General features: G+C 34.6%; 1 protein-coding gene across 7 annotated transcripts in view; it reads left to right on the top strand.

The window, feature by feature from the left end:
- Positions 1 to 14,180, top strand: part of TANC1 (tetratricopeptide repeat, ankyrin repeat and coiled-coil containing 1) — a 261,532-nt gene that overhangs the window by 167,562 nt on the left and 79,790 nt on the right. For all 7 annotated transcript variants that reach the window (XM_074215910.1, XM_074215909.1, XM_074215916.1 and 4 more), the window contains one exon: positions 475 to 661. In XM_074215910.1, coding sequence (XP_074072011.1) covers positions 475 to 661 — 187 coding nt within the window. The remainder of the gene's footprint in view (positions 1 to 474; positions 662 to 14,180) is intronic.

Raw genomic sequence — 14,180 nt, 5'->3', positions numbered from 1 at the left:
CCTGGACCCTATAAATCTTGAAGAATGGAATGCAGGTTGCAGTGTTAGTCAAACATTAAAAAAAACACACACACATACAAACCCCTCCAAAACAGAATTCCCAGAATTTCAGTACAGAGGTCAAAAAATAATTCTGTCTTCTGTAAAATGTCTAAAGAAAACAAATCTTTCTGGTAGTTTTATTTACAAATATTGAATTTCCATGAAACTCCTTCCAAACCTCTTCCTTTTAAGGTAATTTGAAAAAGCAACTAAAAGAAACCAATAGAAAAAAAACAGCTCTAGCCTTTAATATCTGAAAGATTTAAAGCCTGCACATTTATATATTTATCTCCTAGATTTTAAAAGCTGTTTTATGTCTTTGTGGAAATGATTTTTGATGTTTTTATTTATTTTAGCTTCATTAACTTGAGTTAAAAGGAAAAAAAGCAAGCATGTTATACAATGCTAAGTATTCATTCCATTATCTTGCAGTGTACAGCTCCTAGCCAAGGAATCAGTCCCTGCTCTACTCTAACAAGCAGCACCACATCACCTAGTACCGACAGTCCCTGTTCAACCTTGAATAGCTGTGTCAGCAAGACGGCAGCGACCAAAAGTCCCTGTGGGACCATTAGCAGTCCTAGTTCCACACTGGAAAGCAAGGACAGTGGGATTATAGGTAAGAAGCTTAATCCATGGTATTGTAATGGTTTCATGCACATTAGCCAAGGAATTATCCAGACACTCTATAAAGAAGTAGTCCTCCCTCCCTCTCCTCTTCTTTTTTCCTGTCCTGTCCCTTTTCCTTCCCTTCTCTCTTCTCTTCCCTTCCCTCTCCTCCCCCTGCCCTCCCCTCCTTTCTTCCTCACCTCCTCTACCCTCCCTTTCTTCCTTTCCATCTTCCTCAAAGAGGGCACTTTTTATGAAGAAAAAAGTTTGCTTCCCCCCCTTTTTTATTTTTTGCAAACTATGTTCTACATACATTCTACAGAGGACTTCCTGGTCTATTTATTCCCTGGTATATTGCATCTCTTTTTCTGGCTTTATAAAATTTCACAGATCAAATATATCCTACCAGATTTTAGTCAAAATTCTCCTTCTGTACTCTTCACTGGTGTCTTTTGGGATAGAGGAAACCCTACTCTGACATGCAGTGAAAGCATTATATATAACAAGAAGACTCTTAAGCCTCAACTGGTATCCCCATTTAGTGTCAAATAACACTTCTTGCTTCAAAATCCCCCTACAACAAAGGATACTGAAAGCCCTTCAGAGTCTGTTATACCTGACCTTCATTTGGAGGCTAAGAATTTCCAAAAAGAAATAAACTTAAAAAAAACTCCATAAAAATGGTTTTAAATCAATTTCTTAGCCCAGAGTTGACTACTAGTTAGTTGTGTGATTATGGGAAGTTTTTTAATGTTTTTAATCTAGAAATAATTAAGAGTGCTATAATGATAGCTAGAATTTATATAATGCTCACAAAGGATTTTACTTTTCTTTTTTCTTTTTTTTTTTATATAGACATTTCATTGGTTTATTGAACTCATTTTTAAAAAAGAATTATTTGTTTTTCCAGTTACATGTAATGGTAGTTTTTACCAATTAAGGTTTTTTTTTGGGGGGGGCAAGGTTTTGAGTTTTACATTTTTTCTCCCTCCCTCCCTGCCTTCCCTCTCCCCCACCCCTGACAGAAAGCAATTTGATATAGGATCTACATTTATAACCATGCTAAACACAGATACATAGGAGTCAGGTCAAAATGGAAGAGAGAAAACATTAGAGAGAAAGAAAATGACATAATGCATGAGACAACTTCTAAAATTTAAAGATAATAAGCTTTGGTCTTCATTTAAACTCCACAGTTCCTTCTCTGGATACGGATGATCTTTTCCATCACAAGTCTTTTAAAATTGTCTTTGATTATTGTGCTGCTGTAGGAACATGTCCAGGTTTGTTGATCATCAACCTATGTTGTTGTTAGGGTGGACAATGTTCTTGTGGTGTTACTCATCTTGCTCAGCATCAGTTTGTGTATATCCTTCCAACCTTCTCTGAATTCCCATCCCTCCTGGTTTCTAATAGAATAATAGTGTTCCATCGCATATATGTACCACAGTTTGTTCAGCCATTCCCCAACTGATGGGCATCCCCTCAATTTACAGTTCTTTGCCACTCCAGAAGAGCTGCTTTGAATATTTTTGTACTTGTGGGATTTTTTTTTACTCTATTTCATCCTCTCTTCAGGATACAGATCCAGTAGTGGTATCAAAGGATATGCACAGTTTTATTGCCAGCAAAGGATTTTTCTTTAACCTTCATAACAGCTTTGAGAAGTAGGTGCTGTTATTATTCAATTTTTACAGATGGGGAGAGGGGATATTGAAGCTGAAAACAATTAAATAACTTGACCAGGATCACACAGATAGTAAAAATCTTGTCAGTATTTGAACTGTCTTACTTTTAAATGTTATGTTCTCTCTATTATTCTACTATAATAGCTGCCTGCCTCTGATTAGACTAGATAATGTTCAGAATCTCTTCCAGTTTTTTCATATATATAATTTTTTTTTTTACTTATTAAGGTAATTGAGGTTAAATAATTTGCCCAATGATATGTAGCTTGAAAGTGTCAAGTTTCTGAGGCTGGATTTGAACTCCAGACCTCTTGACTCTAGGGACTGTGCTTCTATCCATTATCCCACCTAGCTGACCCCCAGTTTTTATCTATCATAATTTTAATAGCAATACTATTCCAGTCAGGTTGGTGTCTCTCCTCAAGTATTTCTGAGGAAGTGTTTCATTATGAATTTAAAGCCTGCTGGTTGACATTCTTAATATTGACCATTTTAATGTGTAAAAGAATAGCAATTTAAACTTAAAAAACCCTTTACATGAATTTTTTCCTTTTGTGTTATTTGAAAAGCATATTCAATCTTGGTCATTCTTTATTGTGTATAAAGTTATAGTAGATTAAACCAAAGTTGGTGGCTAATATTTCTTGGAATATATACAGTGGTTGTTGTGGGTGGCCTCTTGTAAACATCTTTGGATTAATCAAGTTATGGAGGGCTAACTTCCACCTGGCTCTCTCATCAAAATCTTCAGTGGCACCAATGAACTTTGTGGCACATTTAAGCTGTTCATCTTGGCTTCGAGTCCCTTCACCACATATTTTTTGAGTGTCCCAGTTCTCAGCTTCCCACCTGCTGTCTAGTCTAGTTAAACAAGACTTCTTGGTCTCTTTGGTTTTCATACTTGTTCTTCTTCCCTCTAAGCATTTCACTGGGACACAGGTCTCTCTTACTTCCAGTTATGTCTGACAAATTATTTCTATAACATATTCAAAACTCTTCTGAATTTTATCTCTTTTAGATATCCTTCCTTATTGTTCAGCTCCTTTGGTTCAAGTTGTCCCATGCTATAGCTTCTGATTCTTTGAATCGTGATGGTAGAAGATTCAGAAAGACAGTAATTCTAGAGCTGATCTTTTTTGTCTGAGAACATAAAAGGGAGAGAGACGTTATGTCTTCTGGCACAATCTAACAATGATTGCCCTCATCCTAATCTTTCAACCTCTGTTACTCACTTTATCCGCCTTCCATTCAAATATCAAATCTAGGCACTAAGGGATTTTTGCAAAAATAATTGTAACAATCTCGGCCAGAAGAAATTTTCAGTCTTTTTTTGTTTCATCAGTAAACCACCAACCATGGAGTAAATGTTTGTGTGTGCATACTGGGTTGTGTGGCTTAGAAAGAAGGTATGCAGAATTTCGAATGGGAAAATTTAATATAGTTACATTGGAAAGAATTCTTTTATATCTCTTAGGTTGTGAATTGCAAAATGTAGTTCAAAGTTGAAGTCAAACCAGGTTATTTACACTTGCTTTTTTCCTTTTCTTTGGGCTGTGTGCCTTTTTAATGTAGCCAAGGATGAAAAGTTAAGATGATTTCTACCCACTCCCGGGAGCAGAGGTAGTATTAAGAACTCAGAAAAATTGAGATAGTTTTAGAGTTGGGAAGAATATTAGAAACTTTCTAATAGTTTATTCTCATTGAGTTTCAGGATCCTTTTACACTCTTAAAAAAGACTGATGATCCTCTCAATGTTTATTTGAATTTTTTATATGTATTTACATTATTAGAAATCAAAGCACCTAAAGCTGTTATAAAATAGCTTTGACCTCATGGATCCCTTAAAAGTTCTTGGGGGCTCCCCAGTGGTTTGGGGATCACATTTTGAGAACCACAAATTTATTAGTCTCATCACCTCATTCCATAGAGTAAATTTAGACTGGAGAAATTAAATTACTCAGTGTCATACAACTAGTTAAGTGGAAGAGCTAAGACTAGTTTCTTTGTTTTAAAACTTTTTTTAAAAATTAAAAATATTTTATTCCCCCATTATGTTAAATAATTTTTTGATTTTGATTTTTTTATTTTTTGAGTTCCAATTTCTGTCTTTTCTTTTTCTCTTCCTCCCCGGAACAATTTGATAATGTTATTCATGTAAAATCATGTAAAATATTTCTATATCAGTCATTTTGTTTAAGAAGACTCAAAAAAAGAATGAAAGAAAGAGAAAAGAAAAACAGTGTATTCAGATAATATCAGTTCTTCAGCTTGCTTCATCATGAGTTCTTTGGGATTGACTTGGATCATTGTATTGTTGAGAATAGCTAAACCATTCACAATTTTTCATTCTACAGTATTGCTATTATCATATACAATGTTCTCCTGATTCTGCTCATTGCATCAGTTCATCTAAGTTTTTCCAGGTTTTTTCCTGACATCATTTTGGTTGACATTTCTTATAGCACAATAATATTTCTTCTCAATCAATACCACAGCTTTTAGAACCTAGGTCTTTTGAAACAAAAGGAAGTCCAATGTCCTTTTCCCTTTTATCATGTTCCTTGGAGCAGTAAGTAATCTTGTCAAAAAGAACTTAAAATATTTTTTAACCTTCTGTTTTGGGAAGATGAAAGCATTTTATAATATGGACTGATTAAGGTCTATTATAGAACTAAACTTAATAAACCAGGACTAACCTATATTGTAAACCATATACCTATAGTTAGTAAATGGGGATGGAGCCAGAAGAATAAAGTGGAGATAATTTCCTATTCTACCTAATTTTATATCTTATTAACTGGTAGAACAGAGATATCAGAATGAGGAAGTGGGAAGAGAAAGAAAGAGAAGAAAGAAAATGGTAGTGTTTAGGTGGATTAGTACTCATGAAACTACCTGGTTGATAACATTTAGTTTTCAGTGGGAATTATCATTTATGGCTCCATTCACATGCAAAGTAGTATTCAGCTTACATTATAAATAGGTTCTTGAGGATCACATTTGGGGGGAATTTTACACAATATCAACCCACTCTTGAAAAGTGCATGTTCTATCTTACAATTTAAAATGATATTCATTGTGTTTCTATTTCACCTAAATTATTCTGGGCCAGAAAACTCCTAGAATAAGTGCTGCTGTACTAGACTACTCTTGAAACTTTAAATACAGTAGCCAGACTCTGATCTTCCACTGAGTTTGACTTAATGAAGGTAGAACAGACTTTTGTCTTAGGAGCAAGCTCACTAAGAGAAAACCTGGGCTTGGGGCCAGTGAAATGCTTTCCTGGAAAACTGCCATTCTTTCAGTATGGGAAGACTTCAATTTTAGAACTCTTTACCCCTCCCTCCCCCACCCTTCCTAAACCCATCCCACTGTATTATTTTAACCAGGGGGAATCCTAGTTTATCATATTTCAGAAGGCCCCAGTTCTTCTGAATTAAATATTTTTAGAAATGCAATAATTTTGTCATGAATAGATACTAAGCTGGTAAGATTAAATGAATGCTTATTGTATACTTTTTACACCCTTTAACTGTTTTGATATCCAAAATTATTGGCATTACCCAAAATGAGGGCCTGATGTTTTAAAGCAAACTGTATTAAAGCCTTGAAATGTGATACCCTGCTGAATATTTTATGATAGCTATTTAAATAGTTTCAAAAGAAATTTACTTGTTCTTCAAAATAAGATATTCCTTTGAGTATTTTTTTTATCATTTCACAAATCAGGATCATGTAAAATGTGCATATTTTATAGATTCTGAATGAAAATAAGTCTACACAAATACTTTGATGATGCATGTATTTTTGTGTGTACCCTGTTTAATGGTACAGATTGAAATTCCTTCTTTGAGTTTTGTGATTCTTGTCCATATCTTTCTGTAAATCCTTCATAAAGCAATTATCCAACACATGGATTCATTGGGTTCTGGTAATAGTTTGATAGGTACCATCCAACATTTGATCTCTCTATTCATTAACTTCTATACAATCATCTTGTGTAGTTCCATTTTGATCTCTGCATGAACTCTACCTGTTTCTTCTGAGATTGTGGTGTTAACTGATTAATTTTGCCTATGGTTTTATGTGAGTAATATTGTGTTTTATGAGCAAGGGATTCTGTGCTAACAAGTAGCTCCCAAGTATCATTGAAAATGCTACACAAAGCCAGAAGAATATTTTACATAGTAACAGTGATATTGTATGTTGATCAATTGATCAAGCTGTTCCCAACAATATTATGATCCAAGACAGTTCTGAAGAACTTATGATGAAAAATGTTGTCCATTTCTAGGGAAAGAACTGATGTAGTCTGAATTCAGGTAGTAATGAATTTTTAAAAAAACTTTCTTATTTTATCCCCTTTCTCTTCCTCCTTATTTCCATCATCTTTCCCTCCTTCCCTTCCTTCCTTTTTGCTTTTTCTTTCTTCCTCTCTTTTTTCCTTTTTCCGTTTTCTTTCTTTCTCTCTTTCCCTCCTCCCCTCCCTTCTTTTCTGTTTCACAAAATGACTAATATGAAATCTGCTTTGCATGTCTGACCTACATCAAAATGCTTGCTTCTCAGTGAGGAGACAGGGGACAGACAGATAATTTGGAATTGAAAATTTAAAAAAATCAGCTGTTAAAAAATTATTTCCACATGTAATTGGGGAAAAATTAAATAGAAAGCATGAAATACATTTTTTAAAATATTACACAAGTTCCAGAACAAATCTGAATATTACTACAAAACGGGGATGTGTATATGTTTCCATTTTGTTTTTAAAGTGTAGATGACAAAACCAGTCTCTTGAATATCCATGAATCCTGTGTTGTGTATTCAGTACAGTGTTTTCCTACTCATAGGAACATCTGGAGAACATCAGTGATCTGTTTTATATGTCTTTGATGTAGAACATCCCCATGACATAGACAAGCAGAAATGTATATATAAAATGTATATGGGGCAGCTAGGTGGCGCAGTGGATAAAGCACCGGCCCTGGAGTCAGGAATACCTGGGTTCAAATCCGGTCTCAAACACTTAATAATTACCTAGCTGTGTGGCCTTGGGCAAGCCACTTAACCCCATTTGCCTTGCAAAAAACCTAAAAAAATGTATATGACTCTAAGAAAATGGAATTTTGCTTTTAAAAGAGTAATGTTGAAAATATTTATTTTCATAGTCTTGAATTCCAGTTAGAGAATTAAAAGAAGCACAAAACCAAAAAAAACTTATAACTTGAAGAAGAAGGTTATTTCCCAACCAAGGCAGAAAATAGATATGAGTAGTTAAGGGTATAAGATCCAACAAAACCTAGTACACTGTTCTAGCTAGATAAAATAAAGGTTTCCATTTCAAAAATACCCATTTCAGTGGGAAAGACAAATGAGAAATAGTCTAGATTTGAACAGGGTTACAATCAGGGATGGAGATTTGTCATAGTTTGTCTTTTCCTGAGAATCCCTTCTAGGAAATGGCTTAATGTAGTTATGAAAGCTTCAGTGAAAGGAGGAGGAGAAAGGAGTCAGGTGCATCTCAGATCTCAGTGGGAGGTAACTACCTTTTTCCAGCTTGGGAAGGTCAATGTCAACATAGAACAGGTGTGTCAGCCTGTGTGAGTTGGGTGTTTTGTGCAACCAAGCTGGGATTCTAAGCACCAGCTTTACAGAAGACAATGTCACCATCCGCCTGAAGGTGCTCAGAGCCTGTAAAGGGTAATTCAGAACTTGGCTGACTTTCCTTTTTATTTTGCTGTGAGTGCCTCCATTTACCTGCTTTCTTTCCCCATCTTTAAGTTGGAAGGGAATTCTTAATTTTTGATGGTGTTATGGTTCTTGATGTTTTCTACAAAAGTGGATAATGTTTTAGTGGAAGATGTAGATGTTCTTGTCCTGCTGAGGCCAGCCAGAATTGGGATGCTTTCTTTTTTCCTTCTCATTTTCTTTGGGTATTAAGATCAATAATTTACAGTGTATTTTTCTCTTGATTCTTCTCTTGGATAGAGTTTATTTTGTGTATATAAGGTGAAAGGGATATTCTCAAAGTAACTTTGGCCCTCTTCTGCTGGTTTTTCAAGCTTTTACTTATTGAGAGGTGTAAAGTACAGGTGTGGAGGTAGAAGAACGATTATATGAGCTTTATTCCATTTGGAGTTTTTTTTTTTGATATTCATTTTGCACATTAACATAATGAAGACAGATCTAAGAAAGATAGCTAGATAGATCAATGGTGATGTGTGGGGTTTCCATGCCTTCTACCAAATTCAGTTTCTTTTAAAATTGAGATCATAATGATGCTTTTCAGTATACGAAAATCAATTTTGTTTTCACTATACCATTTTAGCTTTGTAATTTTTACAATAATTTTTAATTATAGGAAGATTGATTTTCCTTTTTCACCCATTTGTTATGTATGGAAGGAGATTTAAGAATTTTAACCAGTTATGTAGGTGATTTATTGAACCACAAAGAGCAGCAGCTGCATTTGATGACCTACATAGCCAATTATGGGGGTGTTGTGCTTACAGAAGATACTGGCTTGTGAAAAGATCAGAAGGTGTTTTGTCCTGTGTCAGTTGTGAGACTTGTTTTACATTCAGTCGTGACTGTTGTTGTCTGTGAAAGAACTTGGACATTGCAGGTTGATAATAATGGCAATAACAATAAGTCATAATAATATCAATTAATATTTATGCCTTTTGTTTCTGCCCAGTACTTTTCTCAAAAGACCCCTGAATCTTTTGAATAGGTCAGAAACTATATTGTCAAGCATTTTACTTGGGTACCTCAATCATTGCTGAATTGCTTGTTGTTAAGCAACTTGATTTTTTTTAATCCATAGAATTTGTGGTTAGCCTCAAACATTGGATGGGGAGGGGTGCATGGTGTGGATGAACAGACCCAATTTTGTAGTTGGGGAATAAGTATAAGAGAATCCACACCATTTTAAAAAATTGTTTCCAAAATAAAACTGACTTGATGAATGCTGTATTGATTCATCATGCCCATTCCTAGGCTTGCTACAAGTTCTAGCAAGGCATAGATTGTGCAATAGGCTTGTGCCTAGTGGAAGATCTGGTGCCACAACCTATCACAATTTGAAGTACAGGCTTCCCTTCGAAATTGCCTGGAGGGGAGGGGAGGGGAAGGGAAGGTAGGGGGTTAGAATGGTGCATGGGAAATGGCCAAGTGTGAAATAAGACTAGCTAGCCAAAAATGCCTTGCTGTTTCCCTGGGCAATTAAAAAGGGAGAAGAAAATTTCTTTAAAAAAAAAAAAACTTAACTCCTCTGCAGTCAGGGGTAATTTTGATCATTGCTCTGTTTGTGTGTGTGTGTGTGTGTGTGTGTGTAGGTGGTGTGTGATCTAGTGAAAGGGTCTGTGTGGAACCTTTTATAGGACTAGAGGGAGAGGCAGAATTGGAAGCTGAAGTTTGAGGTGAAATAACAATCTAGTTCTTTATTGAGGAGATGGGAAAGGGGCAAGAATAAGGGGAGAGGGGAAGAGCAGGGCATTTTTGGATGATTGAACACATGGCAGTGTGGAGTTTTTTCCTCTTATCCCTCCTATAAGAATTCAAAGTATTTAGTATGTCAGTGTGAACTATTTTTCATGTAAAAAGTGAAAACCAGGCAAGGATACCTTCTGTTATATTCAAGAGGATATTATTGTTACATCCCATTGCTTAGACTTTTTTTTATCTTTCCTCTTGGATGTTTTCTAATCTTTACACATTATCTGCTGAGCTGAAGATACCCCCCCCCCCCCCGCCCCGTTTACTTTTTTGCCTGTGTGACTTGGAGCAAATGATTTTAAATCCAGTTACAGCTATTTGTAAAATGAGAGGGTTAATTGGAAGACCTTTAAAGACCCTTCTAATTCTTTATGGCATTCTTGCTGTGTACGTAACTAAACTATGTTGGACTAAGAGGAAATGTAAGACAGATCTAACCTTCAAGGGGAGTCGAGATAAATAAATGTAACTTGTGAATAACACTAAACATACTATTATTCATTATTGAGTAATATATATATATATAATGTTATATTCTTAAATGTAGTGGGCTGGTGAGAAATTTGGTTGAGGGGAAACAAGAGTGTGAACATCTTCAGATTATTATTGCCTTCTACTCCAATTGAAGAAGCAAGAAAAAAAAATGCCTGTTACAACATGTATAGCCAAGTAAAACAAATTCAGCCATGATATTCCCCCCACCTCCCCAAGTCTCAATTTTTACTGAGTTCCTTCTCTATCTGGAGCCAGGCAACACCTTTCATCCTTAGTCCTCTAGAACTTTGGTTGTTACTGTATTGATCAAGGTTCCTAAGTCTTTCAAAGTTATTTGTCTTTACAGTATTGTTATTATATAAATTGTTCTCCTGGTTCTGCTAACTTCACTCTGTCACTTCATATAAGTCTTCCTAGGTTTCTCTGAAGCTATTATCCTCATCAATTTTTTTTTAGTAGCGCAACAGTATTCCATCACCTTCATATGCTGCAACTTGTTCAGTTCAGTAATTCCCAATTGATGGTCGTCCCTTCAATTTCTAATTCTTTGTCACCACAGAAAGAGCTGCTATAAATTTTTTTATATATTTAGGTTCTTTTCATTTTTCTTCTATCTATGGGGTTTAGACAGGTAGACATTTGTGGTATTTCTCTGGGTTAAAGGATATGTTCAATTTTTCTTCCAAAATGACTAGACCAGCTCTGTTCTGTTAACAATACATTAATGTACCTATTTTTCCATAGCCTTTGTAATTTTCTTTTTTTTCTCATTTGTCATTTTATTTTTTTCCTCTTCTTTGTCAATCTGATGGATGTGAGGTGGCACCTCAGAGTTGTTTAAATTTGTATTTCTCTAATTATTAGTAATATAGAGAATTTCATCATATGAATATTTTCTTCCATTGAAATCAATCAGTCTATCCTCTGAAGGAAATTCTTTCTAAAACAATGTATTTGAGAACCAGGTCTGGATGATAATGTCATATTTAGCTATATGCATACACATACATGCATACATACATATATATATATATATATATCTGTATACACACACACACACACACACACACACACATATATATATATTTATTATTTACATGTATATTTGTTACATTCTACTTTCCTTTCTTGATTTAGAGAGAAATTTGAGATTTTTTTAGGTGGTTTTAGAAATGTAAGGCGTTCTATTGATAACAAAAACAAAGCAATTTGCCCTCAGGCAGCTTACATTCCACTGAAATGACATCTGATCTTCAGAGAGCAGCCAGTGGTTTAAGCTTCAAGTTCTCTTGTAATCACAAAAGCTTTGTTTGTCTGGGATTATGGTAACATGGTATTCTACTTAATTTTTTTCCCCCTAGTACTTTTTTATTTCAAATTTGAGTCTTTATTTGAAATAAGTGCATAGCTCTTTTGGACAATTGTTCACAAGTACCAGCAGCAGTATAGCCCCCAACAACGTTGCCACAAACCTCTCTTGTTTTGATATATTTTTTAGGCTGCGTAGGAAAACTTTAGACATTTGAATTTTATCAAATCCAAGTAGTTTTATGTATTTCTGCTTATTCATTGCCTGAATTGGAGAGTATATTGACCAATCTTCAAGCCAGGCAAGTTGGATGTGGCATAATTTGGTAAAGGAGCAACAGTTGTGAAGTGAGGGTAATCTCAGTGGTTCATCTCCTCTGGGAAGGGCAAATAACTATGAAACTTCTTTTCTTCCCTGCCCAACTCTGTTCATCCTGTCTCAGATCTCGGTTAATATTGAACATTATAGTTAGGATATGTTTCATTTGGACCTCTTTAATATTAGGATGAAGGGGATGATGAGATTCTTATGTTCTTAACCATCTTTGAGAATCCCAACACAGAAATTTACTGACATCTAATTTAGAAATACTAAAACCTCATAAATGGCTGTCCCCTCTAAAGATTCATCTCATAACTACAACATAACTTTCTTGTCACAACCAGTTCTTGAACCACTCCCTTATTGGCTTTAGTAGAATCAGGTGAACATTCTCTCCTACTTTTCCTATCCCTCTTTTCCTCATTTTCCTGGATTCTTATGCATGGACAAAATGTAGGCTGCTCCTGCTTCTTCTACCCATCTCCTGACATTCATTTTCCATATCTCTGACCTTTCCTAGGAACTTTTCTTAGAATATAAGACCCCCTAGCCCAATTTTCCTTCCTTCATTTTGGAGAAAGTTCTGGAGAATTTTTCCTGCTGTAGATAGTACGGGAAGTGGAAGGAATTGATGGGGCTTCTAGAACCCCAAGTTAGAAATCAGGATAAGTTTTCATAGAAAAACATTATTCTGTGGTATGTTTTGTAGTATTTTAGTATGGTACTATTTTAAGCTTTGTTATTGATTAAATATCCTTCTTTGGGCTGACCTCAGATGCCTCAGCATCATTGGGAAAAATATCCCCTCTAGCTCCAAGCACCCAACTTGTAAATTTTAAATATCACCATTAGCATAACAACAATAATAATTTATGTAGTCCTTTAAGGTTTCTAAAACATCTTATATATATATTCTCATTTGAGATAGCATAGGAGTTCCTAAGTCTAACTTTTTTTTTTTAAATACTGATGGGGAGAGGGGTGTAAGGGAGGGAGAGAGTCTGGGACTCAAATATTTTTTAAAAAGAATGCTAAATTGTTTGTACATGTAATTGAGGAAAAATAAAAACAGTTATAATAATAATAAAAATACTGATAGTTTAAAGTACTAAAATTGTCATGTGTTTTGATATTTATTACCTCACAATGTAAGTAATAATAAAATAATAATAAATAATAATAATAAAAATTTATTAATATTATGCTTTATGGTTTATAGAGCGTATTCCTTCCAATTCTATATGTTATATAGGTCAATGGTTCACTAAAAAAATTCTTACAAAAACAGTGAAGGTCAGGAGACTTTATTAAAATAGAATCATTATTAAAAGCTCAACCTTTGGTAACCCTTACATAAGTTTAGATATGTCAATGAAATTAAGAATTGAATTAATAACAATTGACCAGTCATTAACCAGTAAGAGTTAGTTGTATTACATTGGATAGATTCTCCATGACCTAAAACCAATTTCCATGACCTTGTACAAATGGCTAAACCTTCATGAAGAATCAGACACGACTGAACAATTATTATTGCCATTATCATCACCATCATTTATCATCACATTATTACATATTATCATAGTTTAAGCAAGAAGTCAAAACTAACAAATGGTAAATAATTAGAAAACAAATGCTAGTAAGGTTTGTAAGTACAGTGTGAAACATGGTAGAGGGAGAAGTATCCTATTTCATTTTAAACTTTATAGTTTTGTGTTGTAACTTTGTCATTTTTCAGTCTCTAGAAAAGATACTTGGAATGCGTTACCATTTCTTTCATTAGCTTATTTACAGATAAAGAAATTGAGGCAAGCAGGATTAAATGATTTGCTTAGGGTCACACACCTAGTAATCATCTGAGGTTGGTTTTGCCCCCAAGTCTTACTGACCTGGATCTGGCACTGTATTCAGCTGCCTAAAATGTTATGTAAATGAAGTTAAAATCTCCCTGTTTTTTAGATAATCAAAGGACTTATACGCCATTTTCTTTATTTGCATCAGTTTTAACGTTAAAAATATAGTGTACAAAATAATTCTGTCCTGCTATATTGGGTTCATGTTTATTCACACCTTCCTGCTAAGGACTTCACTAGGTAGAATTTGAGATACATGGAAAGTGGTGGGTACAGTCCTTACTTTACAGACACTTGAAATGTAAAACGTATCAGAAAACTTTAGTGTGTTAGAAACTGCTAGAGAATAATTGATAGGTATTTTACATG

The sequence above is a fragment of the Macrotis lagotis genome, chromosome 1 (genome assembly GCF_037893015.1).
Source record: "Macrotis lagotis isolate mMagLag1 chromosome 1, bilby.v1.9.chrom.fasta, whole genome shotgun sequence".
In the NCBI taxonomy this organism is placed as follows: Eukaryota; Metazoa; Chordata; class Mammalia; order Peramelemorphia; family Peramelidae; genus Macrotis; species Macrotis lagotis.
Note: the sequence above shows the minus strand (reverse complement) of the source record. Positions and strands in the feature narration are given on the sequence as shown.